General features: G+C 49.5%; 9 protein-coding genes across 9 annotated transcripts; 4 read left to right on the top strand and 5 right to left on the bottom strand.

The window, feature by feature from the left end:
* Window positions 1-688: 688 nt before the first annotated feature.
* Window positions 689-2286, top strand: UA08_05431 (hypothetical protein; the record flags this gene model as incomplete). The annotated part of the gene is made up of 2 exons (XM_020267752.1): window positions 689-1217; window positions 1286-2286. 2 exons carry the CDS (start codon window positions 689-691, stop codon window positions 2284-2286), a joined length of 1530 nt encoding a protein of 509 aa, XP_020119551.1.
* Window positions 2287-2607: 321 nt separating this feature from the next.
* On the bottom strand, window positions 2608-3792 carry UA08_05432 (hypothetical protein; the record flags this gene model as incomplete). The annotated part of the gene is made up of 3 exons (XM_020267753.1): window positions 2608-2677; window positions 2746-3698; window positions 3781-3792. 3 exons carry the CDS (start codon window positions 3790-3792, stop codon window positions 2608-2610), a joined length of 1035 nt encoding a protein of 344 aa, XP_020119552.1.
* A 2009-nt stretch (window positions 3793-5801) lies between these two features.
* On the top strand, window positions 5802-8527 carry UA08_05433 (hypothetical protein; the record flags this gene model as incomplete). Its single annotated transcript, XM_020267754.1, has 5 exons — window positions 5802-6091; window positions 6172-7288; window positions 7345-7453; window positions 7512-7840; window positions 7922-8527. The coding sequence occupies 5 exons, from the start codon at window positions 5802-5804 to the stop codon at window positions 8525-8527; spliced, it is 2451 nt and encodes an 816-aa protein (XP_020119553.1).
* A 510-nt stretch (window positions 8528-9037) lies between these two features.
* On the bottom strand, window positions 9038-9352 carry UA08_05434 (hypothetical protein; the record flags this gene model as incomplete). The annotated part of the gene is made up of 2 exons (XM_020267755.1): window positions 9038-9242; window positions 9306-9352. The coding sequence occupies 2 exons, from the start codon at window positions 9350-9352 to the stop codon at window positions 9038-9040; spliced, it is 252 nt and encodes an 83-aa protein (XP_020119554.1).
* A 613-nt stretch (window positions 9353-9965) lies between these two features.
* On the top strand, window positions 9966-12533 carry UA08_05435 (hypothetical protein; the record flags this gene model as incomplete). Its single annotated transcript, XM_020267756.1, has 1 exon — window positions 9966-12533. One exon carries the CDS (start codon window positions 9966-9968, stop codon window positions 12531-12533), a length of 2568 nt encoding a protein of 855 aa, XP_020119418.1.
* Window positions 12534-13123: 590 nt separating this feature from the next.
* UA08_05436 (hypothetical protein) lies at window positions 13124-13933 on the bottom strand (the record flags this gene model as incomplete). The annotated part of the gene is made up of 1 exon (XM_020267758.1): window positions 13124-13933. The coding sequence occupies one exon, from the start codon at window positions 13931-13933 to the stop codon at window positions 13124-13126; it is 810 nt and encodes a 269-aa protein (XP_020119419.1).
* Window positions 13934-16743: 2810 nt separating this feature from the next.
* On the top strand, window positions 16744-19186 carry UA08_05437 (hypothetical protein; the record flags this gene model as incomplete). Its single annotated transcript, XM_020267759.1, has 7 exons — window positions 16744-16960; window positions 17025-17150; window positions 17221-17464; window positions 17518-17980; window positions 18040-18111; window positions 18167-18536; window positions 18600-19186. The coding sequence occupies 7 exons, from the start codon at window positions 16744-16746 to the stop codon at window positions 19184-19186; spliced, it is 2079 nt and encodes a 692-aa protein (XP_020119744.1).
* Window positions 19187-19738: 552 nt separating this feature from the next.
* Window positions 19739-20566, bottom strand: UA08_05438 (hypothetical protein; the record flags this gene model as incomplete). The annotated part of the gene is made up of 1 exon (XM_020267760.1): window positions 19739-20566. One exon carries the CDS (start codon window positions 20564-20566, stop codon window positions 19739-19741), a length of 828 nt encoding a protein of 275 aa, XP_020119743.1.
* A 367-nt stretch (window positions 20567-20933) lies between these two features.
* Window positions 20934-21866, bottom strand: UA08_05439 (hypothetical protein; the record flags this gene model as incomplete). Its single annotated transcript, XM_020267761.1, has 3 exons — window positions 20934-21261; window positions 21329-21599; window positions 21659-21866. The coding sequence occupies 3 exons, from the start codon at window positions 21864-21866 to the stop codon at window positions 20934-20936; spliced, it is 807 nt and encodes a 268-aa protein (XP_020119746.1).
* Window positions 21867-22778: the final 912 nt, after the last annotated feature.

Genomic DNA, 22778 nt, shown 5'->3' on the forward strand with positions numbered 1-22778 from the left:
CAAGATTCAGACGGGCATTCCCCGGCCAGCTGCCGAATCAAAGGCAAGAAAGAACAGTAAAATCAACTGACCGGTAAGACAATCGCGAAAGAGAAGAGAGGGAAAGAAAAAAAAAAGAAAAAAAAAAAAAAAGGACAAACGGGGAGATCGAAGGAGGCTAAGCCTGTTTGGACCGAGCATAGAGCGGCCAATGAGCGGGCTGGGTTGGATCTATTCTTTTTGCACAGTAATCGCTGGATGTCTCAGGGAAGTGTCTTACGAGGTTACAAATGTACATCCTGTCGTTGAGCATATATAATATATATCATTGTGAGTCGCCTGGCGCAGTCTGCAAGAAGCAGCAAAGCTTCGCCACCGCGCCATGCGACACTGGTCGCACAACCCGACGATTAGGTATTGCAGTATGGCTTCGACAAGCCAACCACCCTTTCCTTCCTTCTACACTCTCTCTGTCTACAGTTTGCTATGTAATTGTGAGGCTGTTCGTTATCTTGAGGAGGTGAGGTGAGGTCTGCTTGGCGCAGAAGATCATCCGGAAGCTCCACCAAGCGTCTCGGACTAAACTAATTAACTACAACAAACGACGACGACGTACATACAGCCATCACGGCCTGTGCCACGACATACATATTCCTGCTTGATTCAATACAAGCAACGCGATATCTGCTTTCTTGTGGACCGAGCTATCATGCCCCCCAAAAGCACAAAACCCACGAATGATGAGCTCTTGGCTCAATTCGACGACCTCGGCATCGACACAAGCAAGTCCGCCGACCAGGCACAGAGTGCTCCTGCAACGAAGAAGCCGCCCTCCACAGATGGCCCCCCGGATGCTGAAAAGGATCCGCTGGCTGAACTAGAGACCCTCGCATCTCAGCGGCCCAGCACCCCGCGCCTGTCAGCCGAAGCTCGTCGTTCAAAGCCTTCCTCCGGGCGGACAAGCGAAGACAAGTCAGCGCAGCGCAAGTCGGAGGATGTCGCGCCTCCCCGCTCCACCGTCGAGGATGAACAGCCGCCAGAGAAAGCCACAGCATCAACTGCCAGTACAAACGAAGAGCCCAAGAGCTCAGGTGGGGGATGGTGGGGAGGTCTTTTGTCTACGGCGTCGGCTGCCATGAAGCAGGCAGAAGCTGCGGTGAAGGAGATCCAGAACAATGAAGAGGCACAGAAATGGGCAGAGCAGGTCAGAGGAAACGTGGGCGCTCTTCGGGACCTTGGTAATGCATTTCTGTCCCATCTGCCTATTGACTATCATCTATCCATGCTAACCTCAGTACTGCAATAGGAGGGGAGCTGAGGACTCTAGCTCTGCCGACTTTCACAACCATCATTCACACATTAGCGCCTCCGATTTCCTCGCATGAGCGGCTACAAATACATATAACGCACGACCTCTCGGGATACCCGAGCCTGGAACCTCTGATACATTCGGTGTTTTCCCGAGTCATGTCGCAGGTGGAAGGCGGGGACCTACTCGTCATTCAGAGGGGTCAAGAGTCCTCTCGTCGCCGAGGGCCAGAATTCGGCTTCGCAAGCTCGACTGCAGGATGGCGCGATGGGCCATGGTGGCGAACTGTGACGCCGGGCAACCCTCGCAGCATTGCCGCTGTACCGGGGATGGTCGAAGGCACCAAACTCGCTCGAGCAAGTGCAGAAGCCTATGCGACAGAGTTCTACTCATCTCGCGGCGGCATTGAAGAAGCCGCCAAGCAGGCCACTGCCGTTTTGAGCGAGTCGAACCCGGTGCGCAGCAGCGATATTTTCCTCGCTATCCAGGCAGTCAGCCAGGTTACCCCCAAGGACCTGTTTCAAGCCGGCCCAACCGCAGAAAAGGCTACGAGTACAGGCGGCGTGGTCGAAGTAGCAGAGGAGGACGAGGAGGAGATCCTGTTTGCTATTTATCTGCACGACCCCGTTCACGGAATCGCGTTTAATGCAATCTCTCAAACTATTCCTCGCAAGTGGATCGATTGGCTTGATGCGCCAGCTCCGCCGGTGGATGCTGACGACGACGAAGAAGAAGAAAATAGCGCCCATGTGCCGCGTGTTATTGTTCCTGAGGCCATAGCAGATATCATCGAGAGCGGTGGAGTCGATCCACGCGAGTGGGCTGCCGAGTGGCTCGAAGAGTCTCTTAGTCTGTCGACCGGCGTTGTTGCACAGAGGTATGTCGCTCGTCGTATGGGGGTTGGCGAAGGGGGTGTGGCCAAGGGGAAATTGAAGGCCGAACAAGCCACGACAGTGGATGGCGGAGCTGGTGAGGCTGCAAGGGGACTTTATCAGTAGAATTTTGTGTTGTGGTTATTTTCTGTTCTGTTTTATGATGAATGATACTCCACGCTAGTCTTTACTATCCCGTCAGCTTTGCAGACGACTTAATTTCATCGTGTCAGCCGCCTCATCATCCCCAAGTCCCTAATGGAATTTTGATGTTCATATGATACATCGTATCTACGCTCGCAGAACACTGACAACAGTCAAGTGACTTTCATTCGCCGCAGCTGGGTATATGACATTTCTCTCTACCTACTATCTAGGTAATTGAAGACGAAGGTCTATGTGGGAATATAGAAACAATAAAAAAAAAAAAAAAAAAAAAAGAGTGGCTTAACTGCCGAGTTGCAGTTCACCATCGAAGCCAGGAGGGTGCCAAAAATTGGCTAGGAGAGGCGTAACACTAGAAATGTGTATTAGTTTGCGCTGTTCTATGCGATTTTCTCTGTGGCGAAGAGCGGGCAAACTCACCTCGTGAATCCGTCAAGTACAGTACGAGCATCGGTTCCTGCAGCGCTCTCCGCGAGACTTCTCTTGATATCGGACAGTTCTGTTGACCATTGGAATTGTCGCACACGGCGGGGTTGAGTGCTGGGTTTTGGTGTTGTGCCCACGACTTGGGATGTGCCATTAACGAGAGAAGGATGATGAATCTCGGCGTACAGACTACCCTTTGTCCAGACATTGGGCAGCGCACGCGTATATCGCACCGGACGGCTTTCCACATCTGCTCGCATCGGCACATTCAGGTTATACAGCTCCACGCGCTCGTCCCAATTGCGATAGAGATGGTCAATCAGACGCGCCGACAATCGCGCCGCAGCTTGAATAACCTCGGGCTGCTGTTCCTCCTTGCTACCGAATGACAGCGCAATGCCCCGTTTGCCGCATGTCGCTGCTTCAAGCGCTCCGCCCACAGTGCCCGACGAGAGATTGTATATGGTCGAGGCGTTTCTTCCATGGTTCGGTCCGGAGACTATCAGATCAATCTCTCCACGGTCACGGAAGAGCTCGTATATCCCCAGTTGAGCGCAGCTGGCCGGTGTGCCGTTGCTGACTACGACCCAACGCTCCTGCTCTTTGGTGGTAGCTGGTGCCAGGTTGGAATTGGTAGTAGAAGGGCTAGTAATAGTAGTAGGATTCAGATGCTCGCTTGAGGCTGCAGGTGTTGGTGGTAGGTTTCCGCTAACAGCGCGACATTCCTCTTCCTCTTCTTCCTCCCATGTTCCGTCCTCGCGGAACGAGTCTGGATGTACATATGTGGCCGTGAGCGAAGCGCCGATTATATGAGCCTTGCCGATCCACGAGCGCGACGCAGCGGGCACGGCGACTGAGACCCGATGACCAGCATCCTGCAGGGCGTCTACGAAGGGGCGAACATAGGGCGACAGTTTGCGACACGGCGGCCCGTCATCGTTCACGACCTGTTTTTATTTTTGGCGCTAATGTCAGTGCTTGCCTGGTTTTGGTGAGGAGGATTAGAGGGGGGGAAATCTTTTTGCTCACGAGGACATGCATAAGTCGAGAGTTTGAGAGGAAAAAAAAAAAGGAACTTAAAAAGGGTCAATTGGCATGCAGAGTGATCAAAGTGACCACCCAAGAAATCCGCTTATTAAGAAAACAGAGAAAAATTTATTTCTTTCGTTCTGCACTTGCATGTACTGCGTCTGAGTTTACAGATGTTGGGTGAATCCTGAAAATGTCCGTGGTCGCTCCTGAGTCCTCTTCAACCTTTCTTTTGAGCCTGTCTACCTAGCTTCCTTTCTTTTCCCTTTCATAAATCAAAGGGAGATGAAACACGGAAACATGAGAAATGAACGAGAAGAGAGAAAGAAAAAGAGTGACCCGAATAGCCAACTTAATATATAAGGCTCCGGGATAAACTTAACTTATTTTTCGTTTTTAGATCCTCACCGAGCTTCCTCTGGCTAAATTCAACGGCTCCCAATGCACGACAATCGACGCGGGGCATCGGAAAGAGGCCGGCCATATTCTTTTCCAGATCCAACTGTCTCCATACATGAAGGAAGACTGCCGACTCTATTCTGTTGTTTTGGGATCTCGGTGAGGACCGTAAGTAGTCAAAAGCCTAAAACGGATGTTCTAGACAACGGGCCGTTTTCCGATCCCATCGCCTGCATCTGTCACCAGAGCCAGGCACGATACAACATGTTCATTCATTCTGCGACGAGACGAGCATGGCAATTGTAATTCATCGATCGACGGGATTGTGCCTGTGGAGGGCAAATCGCCTGGCTGATCGTAGCAGTGAGCGAGCTTCCGAAGACTGGCTGCCAGTAACTGTGTGCCCATACTTCTCAAAGTTGCACTCGGTGAGATGGCTGAGATCCTATCACGTTGTGCCTTCCTGATGCAACCCACAGCGTGAACCGCTCACGTGCTGATCTCGATGCGACGATAGACATGTCGAGGGAGGATCGTCCAATGGATACTGGACCAGAAGACGAGCAGTGATTGAACAAGAAGAAGAAGAAGCAGCAGCAGCAGCAGTTGAGCAGAGGTTGGAGACGGTGAGCCTATACTATTCAGGAAGGGAGCCATGGAGCGTGCCTTCCTGACGCGCGCATTCTTGCAAATCGCATTTTTTGCACACTAAAAACTGCCAGTCTTCCCTTTACGGCAGTCGAAGCCGATTTACCAACCTCAAGACATTTGCAAGATTCGGCAGTACGTACATGCTACGGAGTGCTCAAGTCCGGCCCCAAATGGCTTGCGAGAGGATTGCTTTTGCCCCCAACAAATCCAGGTTGACTCAGGCATAACTAGTAGAAAATACTATTGGAAACAAATAATAAACAAACACATTGCTTTTCCCCCCCCATAGATAGATAGATAATAGATCAAGTAGCGCCGTATTGATAGGGCCCGGTCCGGGCACCCTCCGCCTTGGCCCGAGTGCCTTGGGGTACTTGAGGCTATTCCAGTACGTATTCCTAACTAACTAAAACCCCGACGTTGACTTTGCGTGTCACACTGCAAGCATTCGGACACCGCCGTGCAATCAATCGTATTGTCTGCGGTGGTTACTATTGGCGGTCGAGAAACTCCGCCGGCATCCGACGCCAAGCCATAGTCGTTTCTTCGTATTGTAGATGAACAATGCGATTATGCTAGCCTTCAAAAACGCGCTGTAATAGTTAGTTAGTTAACTAGTAGATTAATAAATTATTAATTGATTGATTAATATTGAACAGCCATCGAGTGGGGGGCCAAGTGTTCCCGTGCAAAGAAGAGAGAGAGAGAAAAAAAAAAAAAGAAAGGGCAACCCTTCCAAGCCCCGACCAAACCCCGCCGCCCCGTGGATAGAGCGAAAGTCTTTGCGCTGGTATCATACGGTGGGTTTCCTCCTCTCCAAGTCAGACACCAGCATCACCAACTCACCTCATCCACAACTCAACCACCATATCATCATCCACCACGAAAAGAATTCGTTCTCCCCCCACTAGCAGTCGCTCCGTGTCGCGGTTTGCTTGCCACGACCTTCCCTCCGCCGCCATTTACACCTGATGGACAGCGGGAGTACTGAGTCTGCGACGGGCGTCGACCCCAACACTTTCCTCAGCACCTGGGACTTTACCAACACCGGCAACAACAACAACAACAACAACAACAACAACACCACCCTCGCGGACCTGGCCTGGGATCAGAACGCTTTCGACTCCCTGCCAGAATTGGATTCCTACCAAGACTCGAATGAGGGTGATGCGGAATTGTTCGATCTTCTCTCCGCTCAGGGCCCGCCGAGTCGCGATAGTCTTGACCCCTCCGTCATAGACGCGACTGGCCTTGACCTAAGGTTCGTTTCTTAAACAACAAAAGAAGAAAGAAAGAAGAGGCTGTGTGAGGTTTCTGACCAAAGTCAATCGTCTTGAACAGTGTCTCCGTAGGCGTCGCTGACGGCGTGAATATTGTTGGCGGCACTTTCAGTCCACGGACACATCCATCGGTCGACGACAATGCTCTGGCTGACAATGGCTGGTCGCCGTTTCAACTCGCCAATTCCACGGGTTTCATGATGCCCTTGGAGTCGACGTATCCTAATCAGTACCCAAAAGGCGCCCTTGAGCCGAACACGACCGTGATCGTCGACGACGGCGAGCGGCTATTGACGGATTTGCAGCGGCCACCTTTATCCTCCTTGCACCGACTGCGCCATTCAATTTCATACAGTGACAATCATAATAACCACAACAACAAATACAATGGATGGCAGAATCCAGCCGGCTACTCGCCGTCGTTTATTCCGACACAATTCCCTATTTCACCCCCCCTCGAGGCGCAGTCGGAGACGAACAGCACTTCCATAGCTAGTACAACGATGAATCAGCAGTGGTTTTCTGCTGCCGACACACCAATGACTACTCTATCGGAATCTTACCATATTCTTCCGCAGGATTTGTCTGTCTACAATGAACCACAGCCGATCAAGCCCGAACCTCAGATGAAATCCCCCAGTCCGTCCACGCATAGCAACGGCATTGACTCATACGCTGCCGTGGGAAACAATGACATGCTCTTACCTGCTGAGAATAGCGTGAAGCAAGAGCCATTGCAGATTGTGGAATGGGATGAGCCGGCCTCGATAGAGAAGACCCTGAAATCATCGCCCGACTTTCCCAAAGTCAGTGGGTTTATGGTTAGCCAAGACGCGTCAGATATCCCACAAATGTCACTCGAGCAGGAAAGATCAAGCCTCTCTTCTGCATCCCACGGCGTCTCCCGGCACACCCCCTTGGCACTTCAGCCGGCTTCCGTTATACGCAGGCGTAAACAGAGAGACTCAATTGTCAACGTCGAACAAGTCCAACAACCAAGACCCCTGCAGATTGTCCAGGAAGACGGTTTGGGGGGTGCGATATCTTCTGAAGACTTTGTGTCTCCCCCTCGCGGTGCTCGCCGCAAGGGTCCCTTGAGTATTGTAGGACGAGCCAACGCTGGCTTGAGACGAAAGAACAAGGACACCTGTGTTCAGTGTCGTCTGAATAAGCGGAAGGTAGGTTAATTCCAGACGGCATCTTTCATTGCATGGTTAATCTAACTAATCCGTAGTGCGATGGAAACTCCCCGTGTGACGCATGCCGTCCTACGCTGCATGAGCAGCCTTGTGCGCGCGCCTGCTTCTCTAGCATCGTCGAATATGGAACTTGCAATTACATATGTAAGAGCAGACTCGATCGCTTTGAGTTAATAAGCGCTTGAACACTGACATGTATCAGCACAACGAGCAATTAATCACCTCACGAGCAACGGAGGCGACAAACGAGTGCGGATTGAGATCCCCTCAGCCTTTGATCTCAACAAACTGGTAGCCTTTCTAGGTGAACGGCGCGGCAAATTCAACATCCGTGCGACCCAGTCATGGGGATCTCTGTATGTCCTAGACCTTGGAGAAACGTACAAATTTCTCAAGAGTTTCAGCGAGTACAACGACAATGCTCAATCCACATTCTTGGAGTTTATTGACCATCGTGTCATTGACTCTAAGGATAAAACGAAGAATTGGCTCAGCTGCTTAAAGGATTGCGATCCCATGAACAACGTCTTCGTAAGTGCAATATTTCTAGCTCATTCTGCCTTTTTCTTTTGTGTGTGCTTTTGACTTATTTGATTGAAAAAAAAAATGCAGAAACTTCTTTCGCAGTGGAACAACATGCCAAGCCGGGCATCATATAGCTTTGTGTCCGTTGATAGCAGCTTTGAAGACCAGTTGATGGATGTTAGCAGCGACCAAGATCGCAAAGACATTTTGCTTGCTGCTCAACTGTCGCGAATCTTCTGCCGTTTACTCGAAGTTGAGGGCTTCCGTAAACTTGAGCGAGACTTTTACAATATCAAATGGAAACGGATCTCTCTTGATGCTCATCTGCGATTCCTGGAGGAGCTCGGGCATATTCTCTTGTCCTTGCGGTGGCGAGTCTCGTGGTGGAAGCTTCTTGGTGATGGTGGCGTTCATCCAGATCCCGGCCAGCAGCACTACATTGACCGTGTTGAACTCCTCTGCCGCATCCTTTACGTGTACTACACCAGCGTACTCACAAAGCTTCCGTCTTGGTCCACGGCCAACCATCTGAAAGGGAAGTGGTCACGGTATGCGGACACTGAGCAGCAGATCTGGGATGACTTCCCGGTCGATGCTTCAGAGAACGGATTCCAACAATGGATGGAGCATGGCCGCGAACTGATTGAATTGGCCGGTAGTCCTCATCGGGTGGCCAGCATTGCCAAAGTTTGAGCCTTTCTTTACTTCGATGAAGATTGTAGGGAGGCATATTTTCTTCCTATTTTTCTATTTTTCTGATTTATTTTGACGTGATTTTGATGATAAAGGAGAGGCGGGAAAAAAAAAAAAGGAGGAGCGTTAAAAGATACCCAGGGCAAGCGATTTTTGATGTTTTTGTTCGACCTAACTAATACAAGACAAAAAAGCATAGAAAAACAGAAAGAGATTTATGATTGACGACACTGTTTTTATGTCTCCGTGATTTTTTTCTTCCTTTTCTTTGACTTTTCTTTCTTTCTTTCTTTCTTTCTTTCTTTTATTCTTTGACAGGGTTGAAATTCTTCTTTTGGTTCGATTCGTGGTACATAGGTTTTATTACTATTATTGATACTAATTTATTTCCCTGGAATGAATCCGCATTATAAAGCTGAGTTATGTGTCGTAAGCTATGTACAGTGTAGAAGATGACCGTGTCACCTCCAGTATAATTCAATATACGCCAATAGTCGTCCAACTCATCGATTATTTCTTCTTAAACTCGGCCCGTTTCTCCTTCATCTTGTCCTTCTTCGCATTCGCCAACAATTCCAGATGGCCCGCGCGCTCAGCCAGACTACGCTCCGTTTTGGCTATGAGGCCCGACGACAGCTTTTTCATTGACTTGCGTTGTTTCGCGAGGGAGGACTTTTTGGGTGCGATTACGCGGGGACCGATTTTCGAGGAGGATCTTTTTTTTTTCTCGCGGTTAGTTCGACTTTGTTTCGCTGGACAACGGAGTAAACCCACTCACTTTTTGCCGGTGGTTGGCTTTGTCTTTTTGAGCGCGCCTTGGGCCATAATGTGTGTGTGTGTGTGTGTGTGTGAGTGAGATGGGTGTGTATGATATGCTTATTTATTGTAGAGGAGTACAAGTTGGGATTCGCAGACTCGGAGGCAGAGAAATCCTTATCGCTTATCGGACATGTCACGTGGCTGCACGTCCAGTTTACTCGTAAGCAAAGCAGACAGAATCATGTGACAGCAATCCTTGCCGGTCTGACTAGACCATCACTGATTAAATGCTCAACCAACACATCGTAGTTCGGAGGCATGTTGCCAGACAGAGAGCAGGCGGAGTTACTATATAGTAACTATGCTTTGGCGGGTCAGCTAACAAATAGTCGGGAGCAACGGCGGGGACAAAAACAAACATCTCGTTGCATGCGGAAAAGGAGGCAGCTAGCTAACCACTAACTAACTACGCTCTCGTTCCTTTCGCTTTGTGCTCTTCACTCCCTCCCTCTCTCTCTTTCTCTCTCCGAATCCATGTCCAGTATTTTTGTTTTTCCGTATCTGTGCAGGCAATAAATAGTGCGCATGTGATCGGAGCTCGGCATTCCTCGGTCTGGAGAGCTAATTTGCTTCGTCGGAATGCTACTTCCCTAGCGATCCATGGGAAGACAGAAGAATCATGGAAGCCTCGCCAGCGTCATCGAGCCATAATAGCTACAGCCACAACATCAACAACAGCAGTAGCACTAGCAGCTCCCCCCGTTCTAGCCCGCCCTCTGTGTACAGCTACCGCTACAACTACCGCCAGCACCTTTCGCCGTCTCCACCACCGAGGCCGGAGCCATTGAACCTCCGGACGCGACAGCTCCAGCTTCGAAACGCGCGCTTCCAAGGCGCCACAATCTCGCCGGCCAAGGTGTCTGGTCGCTTCTCGACATGGCGGTCATCGTCGCCCAGTTCTGATACCTCAGTCGACAAGGAAAACCAGCCAGCCTCGCCCGTCGAACAGCAGCAGAAAACCCCCGGCTCGGTGCGGAGAAGAGTAAGCATTCTGCAGGAAATCCACGACTCGTCACAGCGAGGTCGCAAACTGCGTCGCTCGTCAGTCACCCGGCTCTTTGGCCCGCCATTGGAAGACGTCGAGCTTTCGTCGACTCGACGGCACGCATACAGATCTCCATCCATCCTGGCGGATGGCCGTGCTGAACCCGTGATGGCCACTAGTAGTGCTTATCAAAATCGGTCATCACCGCTGTCGTCACTGGACGTACCGTCTCACAAGAACCGCCTCAGGAGTAATAGCCGTGACCGAGCCACCAGCTACGCAACTGAGAGGTATATTGAGCATCTCGAGACACAACTGGCCGCAGCGCAGAACCAATTGAGTCCAATGCAGGTGTCAACAGCAACCCAAGCTCAGACCTCGAAGCTGAGGTCTTTGAGTGCTGAGCTCAAAGTGCTACGGCAGGAGATCTCGGAATGGGAGGACAAATTCGAGGTTCGAGTCCATGAAGAAATAGCACTGCGGATGGACATTGAAAGCAAATTGCGGACCAAGATTATCTTCTTGGAAGGTCAGCTCGAGGATTATACAACGCGTGTCAAGGAACTCGAGTGTGAGCGCGACCTCCAGGCGCAAAAGTTACGCAATGTAGAGTCGCTGCGATCGACGAATCGCGGCTTGGAACGACGCATTGATGTCTTGACCGAACTCCTTGCGCAGTCTCCTACAAAATTAGAACCGCGGAGTCCAGAAGTCTCGCCCACGCGCAGCCCGGGCCCACGTTTATCTCGACCGAAATCAATGCTCCCTTCTGTGCCATTACGTACAGACCTCGTCTACCAGTCTCTGGCCGACCCAAGCGTTGCAAACGGAGATGCCGAAGCCGCAGTCGAGAAACAACAACAACAACAGCCAGAGCCGGATAAAATACAAACGCCAGATCTTATTCCCGACGACTCCACTGTAGCTTCTTCGGCAGCATCCAAGTCTCAGCGCTCGTCTACAATATCTCACCCGCCATCAACATCAACTTCATCTCGATGGAGTGTGCCGCTGCCGTTTTCTCCAGAGTTGCAAGGCAAGACACCAGGACGATCACGGAATATGCGACGATTTCCTTCTGGAACATGCTCTTTGAAGCCATTAATATTACCGACTACTGCTACTCCGACCCCTGCGTCTCCTCAGCGACAATCTCTTTCAGCAGAACTCCACCCTTTTATTTACAGCCCAAATTCCGAGCGAGGAATGTCTGACGGCGCGAGTGCTGCCGCCCAAGAGGAAACACTAGCTGTTTTAGAAGGCCGTGCAGGTCGATATCACACATTCAACGAGCCAATGTCAGATCCGGAGGAGGAGGAGGAGGCGGCGGAGTATAACAATGACAACATGTCAGAATCTCCATTATCCAGGAGAACAAGGTCTGTCTCTGAAGTTCATCACCACCGATTCTCTTCAACATTATTTTCAGAACTCGAGGAAGCCGAGAGAAATAACGACCTATCTACAATATCACAAGGGTGTCATTCGCGCCGAACCACAAACCCAAGCACTCCTATGGGATTATATCATCTTAAATCTCATGGTAGCAGATCAAGTAGTTACAGTACCACAAATCCGAAAGGTACCAAGTCGCTATCCAACAAAAGCGTCCCAGTTGTCTTCCACGGACTCAAAACCTCCTTTGGCACATTCACTCAGACACTCATTGCAGGCATCTGGCAGAAGAGTATAGGGCGACTTGGAAAGCTTCCTTGGTGGATTCTGGGCATCCTTCTCGGACCCCAGCAGCGGGACGATTGGCTTAAAGGCTCTTCATTGAAAATGAAACCAGGCCACTGGACTACCTCATCTTCATCTGTCTGTTACGCATGTGGCCAGAGCAGCCTGCGACATTCAAAACCACGTCCCGGATTCGGTGACACGAAAGATACTAGTACTAGCTGCATGTCTTCTTTTTTTGAAGATAATGACACCCTTGGTCACACGCTACTAATGTGGACCAAGTTCTCAGTTGCGATAATAGTAGCCTTCGGACGTGCCATTCGATACGGCCCTGCATCCGTGTTGTTGGGCGCGGAATATGACCGAGCTGATGAAGATTATCGCCGACGCACATCGCTCATCAAGACAAGTGTCTTTGGCCACGATGGCGCGGATGGGAATGACTTTATCCCTTCCGAAGACGTCGAATATACCGCCTGGACACGACCGAGGACAGCGGAAGATTTCTTCACGAGCTAGCCCAGCCATGCTTTCTTTGTATTAACCTACCCTTGTCCCCCAAAAACACAAAGAAAGAAAAAATGGCAACCAATTCATGATCTGTACGACCCTAACGAAATCGCAGAATCCTCCTTTTATTACCGTTATTATTACTGTTCACTTAATTATGGGAACAATTGACTGTTTGTTCAAGGTTATTTTGTTCCCACTTTGTCATTGTAAATACTAGATAACTAGACAAATCAATCTTCATTAGATATATCCAGAGTACCTTCAGTTTATATGCAATAGTTATTATGTACGAATGTAGTAATGGTTGTGGTATCAATCTTTAAAAATTATGCACATGTATAGTATAGAAAAGGTAAATTCTCATGGCTCTATTCGTAACAGCCATCCCACTGTACAGTACTATAACTAACGAGGTATTTATTATCAATTGCTGAGTCCCAATGATGATTCAAATATGCCGGCTGCGTAGGAAAAGACTTCACACACACACAAACACACAGATGGAAAACAGGCGAGCTTAATAATCATAGTGAACAAGGAAGTAGCTTCACTTTAGAAGGAGAAAGAAGAAGAAAAATTTACACGAAAGGATTCAGTTAAAAAGCAAAGAGAGCGGCGAGACCAGCAGCGGCGCCCATGGCACCGTAGCTAACCATGTTGCTGGAAGCAGCGCCGGTGTAAGCAGGCTGAGTGGGAGCGTTGCTGGCGACTGAGCTTGGGACGCTGGGGGTGTGAGTGCTGGTGGTCCATGGGATGGAAACAGTGCCAGTGGAGAGAGGAATGGGGACAGCAGTGGTGGTGGCAGCACCGGTGGTAGCGGCGCTCTCGCAAGGGCAGACAGTGGTGGTGCTGACGACCTTGCTGATGACGGTGCTGAGAGGAGTAGAAGTAGGGGTAACCACGGCACTGCTAGGGATAATGTTGACGGTGGAAGTGGTGGTCTTGGTAGAAGCGGGAGCAGTGGCAACGGAAGATGAGGTGGTGGAGGAGGAGGAGGAGCTGACGCTGGAACCAGCGAGAATACCGAATTGGGTGGAGTATTGGTAGGCTTCGGTGGTGTAGTCGATGAGCATGATACCGTATCCGCCGGACGAGGTGGAAGAAGGTGTAAGTCCCTCGGGAGTCCAGGTGTGTTCACCGCTGTTGGCGATGGAGTCGGCAATGGTCAAGATAGGCTCGCAGTTGGTGGAAGGACCCTGGCAGAGAACCAGAGCGACAGGGCCTGGAGTAGTAGGGTCCCAGGTGATGCTGTAGGGCTCGCCCAAGGTGGCCGGGCTGGTGGTGTCTGGGGTGTAGATGGCGTTACCACTGGGACCAGCACCGCTGGCAGTTGGGTTGAAGGGAGTTGGGTATGTGTAGGCAGAGGCAGCGGCAACGAGGCCGGCAGCAACAGCGAGGAACTTCATTGTGATGGACTGAACTTGGATGGTTTTATATAAACAAAGTCGAAGAAGTCCGGTAGAAGAAATAAAAAGGAAGCTGTAGAGCTTGTTGTTTGTTGTTTGCTGTTTGTTTGTAAAGAACGACACGAGTCAATCGACTCTGATTTTTGGATTCCAAAGAGAGACTGGAGTGAGGCTGGAGAGGCTGAGCGAGAGAAGGAGAGGAAGAGAAGAGAGAAGAATGCAGGAAGGACGAGAAGGGGGTTAAAAGCGGTGGGTGCGGCTCTTGGGTTGCCCCTGCCGTACGAGCGATGAGTCCTGGCGAATTGGCTGTTCGGCCGCAATACGAGCGGCGAACCGTGCCTGGTAAAATAATTTAAAATAAAATGCAATGGTGGGGTGTGCAGCCTATCATGCTGTCTGCACGTGAGAGCCGGGTTCTCGGCTAGCAGGGGGTGCAGTGCAGAGCCAATCACAGCTGCGCAATGCACTGGGGCCAAATAAGCTAGCATACCGCGCTAGGCAGCTCCAGGACTAGCTGATGCTACAGTTTATGTGCGTTATGTATAGCAAATAGCCACGGTGTCGCCTAGCTTGGCTTAGTGCGGCTTAGCCCGGGGCTAGTGCGGAGGGGGTGGTGGGGCCTGTATTTTTGGCTTGGATAATTTCCGGTTATGCATGCATTCGACATATTTCATACATGTGTATTACCCGGTTCTCATTCCGGCGCGTGGCTGGCATAGAAGTCAAGAGCTAGAACTTGGCAGTCAGGGTGATGAGCAGATCTAGTTCTAGGATGCACTATGCACCAGACTGTGAGTGTGATGGAATAGTCTACGGTGTCTCCGTTTCTGCAAAGTTCAACTACGCTTTAGTATATTTATTAGTAAGCCAAGGCTTGTAACATTAACATACATCGCGTCAGCAGGCTATGCCTATTCGGTGGTGTTTGTTTTCGCTCATTCCACTGCGCATACGTCGCGTTAGTATCGACTCCTTTTGAATGAGACGAACTAGTACAGCATTACAAGAGCACTGTGCCAATGCTTGCAACGGTATACGACGATACGTAGTTACATTGGCTGGTACCGATGGAGATCATCATCATCATCAGAACCCAATCAACCAGACATTTATGATTTTTATCAATGGAGCGAGCCCCTGAAGATCGGTACAGTACATTGCCCTGGAGCCTGAAGAGGTGTTCGTTCACCTTGAACTCTAAAGACTGCAGGTTTAGAAGAATTGCGTGGCCGCTATCTACTCTGTAGTCTGTACTCGACGAGCTGCGCTATTTACGTTGTAAAAGATGCTTGTTTAGCACTTGGTTCAGTGGCAATCATACCACGGCTGCTTATTATTTAGCGATCTTCGAATGCAGGCTCCCGCCAGTGATACGGAGAAGCAGTGACGTTTGAAGCATAATACGTACTTGTTTATCGCTCGCGGCATTACTGATTCACATTTAAGACTATTCCCATTCGGTCTGTTAGCCCTAACATTACGTCACACCTTCAGTTTGCCTAGGTAGGGCACGGGCAATCAGGTGATACAGCATCCAATTCTATCTATCTCGAGCAGGGATGTCTTGCAGAGACGAGGACGTGCCATCCGTGATTTCATTTGGTGCTATCTGCTAGCTACTACTCATTAGTTTAAGACGCTCTGACTGTGTGTTCGACATTTATCTTCGTGAGTATGTTATTTTCAGTACAAGGCGCTTTTCAATTTCTAGTCGCAGATTTGAAACGATGCCATGGCATGGCAGCACTTGCCCGAAAACTAGATCCATGTCCAATGTCGCATCACAAGCCACCGTCTCGGTCACCAGCCCAGAACTCGGCTCGCGAAGCATAAAAAGGAGTGATTATTCTCGAGCTTCGGTATATGTAACGTGGGACAGGCGAGGGTCATACTATGGTGATACAAGATGTTGGTTCGGTTCGATCCGACTTATCGTTCCATCTCAGAGTCATCAACTCTGTGAAACGGCAGATTATTGTCCGGCATCCACATCGCCAACTGACAGGTACACAATGGCGATCATTGTCCAACAACGGAGTGCAACGCCGGGAAATAAACGATGAGGTAGATGATGGCACTGAAATCAAGCCAACTAATCTCTGCTTATGTCACCGCGGGATGGTGTCTCAATTAACTAAGTGCATCAACTAGGATGCAAGACACAAGGCACAAGGCACATTATTCTATGGGTGATACTTCAGGTTTCACGCTTTATTCGTTTCCCTGTTCTTGTCCTTCTAAGAGCACATAGCAACCGTGGCTGGATGACGTCTAGGCTAAAGTACATAATCATATAATGACATAAGATTAAGCCAATCCTTCGCGCTGATAGCGATACAACGCTCGCCCAATCTGAAACGCTCTCGAATAATAGGACAGACGGTTGGAGTAAATATTCGAGTTCGAGTCTAGATTCGCGGCGCACACGTCACGCTCTTCGCTGTCCGTGGTCCAGGCTGGCCCGCAGTGGCCCCGTCTGGCTTATCTAAGCCCTGATCATTGGCCGATCGGGCCACCGATTAAGATTTGCGGCTAGCCAGACTGGGGCTAGTCAGGGCACCTTCCCCTTTGGGGCGTGGCCCGATCCAGTTTTGCGCAGCGATCGTCCATTCTCTTGTTCTCTTGTATTACGCTCTCTTCAGATCCAGCAGATCCATAGAAAACAAGATGTCGCTAGCGCTTCTCCGCTGCTGCCCAGCAGATATTTCCTGCCCCCTTCCATCCCTCTCCCTCTCCCTCTCGCCCTTCTTCTTCCTCTCCTCCATCTTCAATGCCCTTTCAACCGTCCTGATCTCTGCCTCACGACCGCCATGCGCATTGATTATGCGATCGGCGCCCTTGCGATCGCCGTGACTCGCGTGCAGGCCTTGGCACCGCGCACCCAGATTGGTGATTCGTACGACTTCGTTATCGTTGGCGGTGGCCAAGCTGGCCTCGTACTGGGATGTCGGCTGTCTGAAATCGCGAACTCTACCGTCCTGGTCCTCGAGGCAGGCATCAATGGAGACGAGTACCGAGAGCGCATAGGTATGTGATGTGATTGATTCGCCGTCGCATTGACATGGGAGTTCTGACAACCGCATCAATCAAGACACTCCCGCCTACTCCTACTACGAGTCCCTGTGGACGACGCCAATGAATTGGGCTTACTACACCGTTCCTCAGCCCAATGCAGACAGTCGGGAGATAGAATGGCCCCGGGGAAAGGGCCTTGGAGGTACGCATTGGCCTCCTTCGCCAACTCAATATTCATAAACAAAGTGGTTGATTGAATTGTTTTTTTACAGGCAGTTCCGCTATCAATGGATTGTACCTTACTCGTCCCGGTCAGGATGAGGTCAATGCTTGGAAAGACCTTCTTGGAGATATGGATGGCGCTGAGAATTGGTCGTGGGATTCGTTCTATGCTGCGATGAAGAAGAGCGAGACGTTTGACGCCCCCTCTGACGCCATTGCCGCCGAGGCGAATATCACATACGATGTTTCCACCCATGGCACCCAGGGTCCAATCCACGCATCGTACCCCGGCTAGTAAGTCCAGTCGCCTTTTCTCTCTTATCTCCACCCAGCTGATCATGCCCTAGCACATTCCCGCAAGTGGGTGAATGGATGATGTCGTTGGAAAACATGGGCATTGCCAATTCTTCGGAGATGTATGGCGGTCAAAACTACGGTGCCGAGATCTCAACCTCCACCATCAACCCTGCCAACTGGACGCGCTCCTACAGTCGGTCGGGATACCTCGATCCACTCCCAGACAACGGCAATTACGACGTTTTGCCCAATGCCTATGTTACGCGTATCCTCTTCAATGACACTTCCCCTTCCGACAACCTGACCGCAAGCGCTGTCGAGTATACACTTGATGGTGGCAAGACCAATCTGACCGTTCAGGTCAATAAAGAGGTAATCCTAGCTTCGGGCACTATAGGAAGCCCCGCTGTGCTGCTCTACAGCGGTGTTGGTCCGAAGGACGTTCTTTCAGATGCCGGAGTCGAGCTTGTGTCTGAACTTCCCGGTGTTGGTCAGCATCTTCAAGATCATTTCGTGAGTGAATGTCGGTTTCATGAGATGGAAATGAACTATGTACTAACAATCTAAATTAGAGTGCTACCCTCAAGTTCAATACTAGTGCTGTAACTTCGGGTGCGATATTTTACGACAATCTCTCTATGAAGGTATGTATCGTAAATTTGCTACCTACTCTTAAAGCTCGCATCCTAACAACTACAGAACAATACTTTGTATCTCTCATATATCGACTCAGCCGTTGCCTATGTGAATGCGACAACTTTGTACAGCAGTAATCTGGAATCGCTGCAGAAGAATGTCTCGTCCCTGGTTGATAAATTTGTCCCGAACACAACATATGACGCCGGTGTCATCGCTGGATACAAGGCGATTTACAATACGACGGTAAACACAATTCTTAACAGTTCTGTTGGCCAGATCGAGCTCCTCTTCATGAATAGCGATGCGAACGGCGACATTGGAATTACTGCTGCTCTCCAGCATCCTTTTAGCCAGGGCCGCATCTACATCAATTCTTCGAATCCATTGGACTATCCTGTCATCGACCCAAACTATCTGGCCAACCCAACCGGTACGAACTCTGTGTTTGCCTCCTCGCCTAAAAGACAACTATGACTGACCTTGTGTTGTGTAGACTATGAGATACTACGCGATGGTCTCAAACTTGCCCGCAAGCTAGGTGAAACAGCACCACTGTGTAATACCCTAACGGCCGAGATATCCCCAGGCTCAAAAGTCCAGACCGATGATGAATGGCTCGACTGGCTGCGCGGGGCGGCGGGTACAGAGTTCCATCCATCGTCTTCCTGCGCAATGCTTCCTCGTGAGTTGGGTGGTGTGGTTGACGCCAACCTTCGCGTCTATGGCCTTGCCAACGTCCGTGTCGCAGATGCCAGCGTCGTCCCCATCGCCTTGTCAACGCATCTAATGTCCTCAACATACGGTGTGGCCGAGCAAGCCAGCAACATCATCCGCGCATTTTACGATCCTAACACGACCACAACAGTCACGTCTGCCAGCTCCACCGCAACCAGCAGTAGTAGTAGCAGCAGCGCAGCCAGCTCAGAAGAAACCGCTCCTTCCATCAGCTCTCAAATCGTTAAGAGTTCTGGTATTCGGAGCTTTTGTGCATTGGAATTGCCTGTGTGGATTTCACTCGGAACCGTCGGTATCGCCGTTGTTGTCTTCGACGCGTTGTTCCTGAATTTCCGAGCATATTAACGCCATCTCACGCACTTTTTGTTTAAACAAGAAAGCTCATATTGAGCGAAAGATACATATGGTGATCGGAGTTGTACATCTTATTTCCTTCCGGACGGGACATTTGTTTCTCTTCGTCTTCTTCATGACTAAAATGACCCGTACGATATCTTTTCTCCCTCCTGGCGTTTACAATATGATGGGTACACTGGCTTTGGAGGATCGGATATACCAATACTTAGATAGTATATGTTGTGCAAATTTGAATTTGAGTTTCTTTTCTTTTTAATTTTCTTTTTCAAATATCTACCTTTAAGTTGCTGTGGAAAGTTTTGTGACGCTTCCATGGGTCCGTCTGTAACAGCCCTAAGTTTCCTATTTTGGATAGTCAAATAGTGACTGCATGATTTTCTGTTGTCTTACGATAGAAGTACACGCTACACAACTCTCAATAAAACATCCATAGAGTCTATTTGTCGTATATAATCGGCGAAATGCTACGAACAAAGGATAAGAATAGTTGAAAAAGGAAGCCAGAACAACACCCAGCAAGACTAGACAGGAACAAGCGGCTTATTTTTCTAAGCTGAATGGAGCGTCCTCTTCTGCCGGCTGAAAATTCAAGTTAAGCCACTGCATGATATAATCCTCCGTATTCTCAGTTAGGTACTTGACATTGTCGACAACCTCCAATGACCCTTCCTGCGACGATGCCGGATAATGCCCGTCTGTACCTAGTCCAATCTCATTTGCGCCATTTCCATAGCTATCATGTTCCTTGGTATTATTATGTTCATCCACTGTCGATTTCGAACAATCCACGTCCGCGCCAGAAATCCCCTGACCAACTCGTTTCGGTCTATCAAACCCTATCAACCTTCTGTGCTCATGCGGCCCAACATGCACATTCTCATAGTCGCTTTCAACGACCGTGATATTCTTCTCATGCCGATAAACCGCCGGACGATACGACTTATTGTCCGGGACAATCACTATCTCGAGGGTATAGATGCCTGCATTCGCAAGATAAAGCGGCACCCGGTGCAAGCGTCCTGTCTTCACACGCTCACATGCAAGCGGATACTCAGGCTTATTGTCGGGTTGGAGCTGGGCGTAGAAATACGCTATTAGATACACGCGCTCTTCTTCGTTGTCGAACATCAGGCGGAACTCTACGGAAAACATCTGGTTTTTTGCAATAGAGCCCGGAGGCTCGAGGAACTTGTAGGGATCGTGTGGATCTCTTTCCCAGGAGAGACCGAATGGTGATTTTTGGCGCGGTCGTTTGGTGTTTGATTCGGGGGTTGGCGGTTGCTGTTGTTGTTTGCGTTTGTTTGAGTCTCGTTGCAATGGATTGCTGAAGTCGAGCACCACATGTTTGGAGACGAAGGTCGGCTGCATAGCAGTGAATATTTATAGAGAGAGAAAGAGAGAAGAGAGAAGAGAATGAAATACCGAGCAGTATAGCTCTGTTGCGGCAATATGGTTTGTCTGGTTTTCATAGACCTCAGATCGAGTGTAGACGATAGGACGTTCGACTGCAAACGTGATAATAAGAATCAAAATAAGAACAGTCTTGACAATCTTGGAGCTGCGAGATCTTTCGATGGCGAAGAAATGAGGCTTAATGGTGGTTTAGTCAGGTGCGACTGCCGTTTATGGCCGCAACATCCTCACGCTGGCTTACTCCGTCTCAACAGCAGACCTTGGATTTTATAGTCAAACTTGAGAATGATTCACTTGTCAATGCTGGTGATAATTGATTGTTCTATCCACTAGAGTCCATGGCAGAGTCGTCCGAGTCATTGACAATCTTCTTCCCGTGCAGGTACCCTTCCCGTTCAATTTCCACCTTGTTGACATACTCATCAGAATATTCATCGCCATCCCTCACGTACCATTTCGCAAAAAGATCGTTCTGAATCCAAATCACCTTGCCCAGAGCTTTGACCAGGGCTATCTTGCGATGTAATTGCATTCGTGGATGCGACAGGATCGCCTCTGTGAATGTGTCTTGGATAAAGGAAAGACAGGCGCCTATATGAATGTATTCGATGTGTAGGGGATGTTCTCGCCCTTGGCCAACATGCATCATACTGCAAACCGAATCATTAGCAGACGAGGCACAACACACCCTGAGATAGCGAAGAAGCAATAACCTACCCAACTTTGTCCAAATATTCCCAAAACTCCATCTTGCTCGGATCCGAGCACAGCTTGATCAAGTATCCCTTGAGAAACATCTTTCGGTGCATGATTTGTGGACTATCTTCGCTTGGGAATTCGTCAAGAGGGCCCTCAAAGCTCGTACTTCGTGTTTGGAACGCTCTCGCTGTGATGTCATACTGGAGGAGTTTGCGGTAGACAATATTCACGACGGCTGGTATCAGGGCTTTGATATACTTTGATCCGCTGATTAGGGCCTCGATGTCGTCTGGAGAAACTCTACATTAGTGATAAGAGAGAGATGGTTGCCTAGGTGTGTCAACATACTAGAACTGAAGTCGAGAAAGGTATGCAGGTAGTGTATTCGGTCTTCAAGGTTGGTGTATAAGTCTTTCCGATCGATGTGCTGAATAGCTCGCGGCCATGCTTTCATTGGGCATGACGGCGCCTTGGTAGTGTTGGTGGTGGTGGTGGCTGTGGCTGGGGTTGTGGTTTTGGGTTGCTCAACCGGCGAATCGCTCTCGGATGCCACCATGATTGATATCTCGGCGAAGAAATGCTAGAGAGACGTATCTAGTTACTTGGAATATGGTCCGGGAGCTGTGATCAATAATGTGTATATTTTCGAAAAGAAATCAGAAATATGTACATGCATCTGGCATTTATATAAAATCGATAGCGTATGTACATGCGTGTAATCTAGCACTCCTTCTTCGAAAGGAATTGAGATCACACGGTTGCCCCGGGAGGGGGCGATGGAGATGATGGTCTGTGAGAAGTGCAATTTCAAACAAAATAGGCAGAAACTCTCGCATCTACTGCGTATATGTGAGGGGATTTCCCATCATGTGTCTCCTAGATGCTCCGAAAAGTGGCATGATGCTTCGGATATCGGCGATAGTACGGCAATTAATTTAGCCCTCACGTCTATGGGCTGACTCACCCAACCTACGTCATAGCGTTGGCCATCTCTGTTTACTAGTAATTTGGATAATTCGTGGTTTTGCTCGAAATCATTCTACCATATTTTACCCATGGAACAATGTCGAAAGGATAGGAGGTTAGGGCTAGGGTGGCACATGCCGGCATAGCTCAACGCATAGCATCGAGTCTCGAGAACTAGTTACACGAAAGCAATCTCATTTCGTCCAACAATAACAAGCAACTACGTAGTAGGTACTACCCAGGCACAACACGCGAGGTAGATGTAGTGCAGTCTGATTGGACGGGTACCTGTTTTCGGATGGGTCGGTGCCTGAGGCTGTCAAAAACAAATACTCCGCGCTTTGCATGCGGAAAACGTTTGCAGCATAACCTGGGGTACCGTTTCATGGCATTATACTACTAAATTGAATGAGATATTAAGAAAAGTGAAAAAAAGCGATTACTTTCCTGTAAACGAAGGGCTTGTTTTCGGAAGTAAATGAGTTCCCTGCAGCAAGAGACA

This window comes from Talaromyces atroroseus, assembly GCF_001907595.1.
Source record: "Talaromyces atroroseus strain IBT 11181 chromosome Unknown scaffold_6, whole genome shotgun sequence".
NCBI lineage: Eukaryota > Fungi > Ascomycota > Eurotiomycetes > Eurotiales > Trichocomaceae > Talaromyces > Talaromyces atroroseus.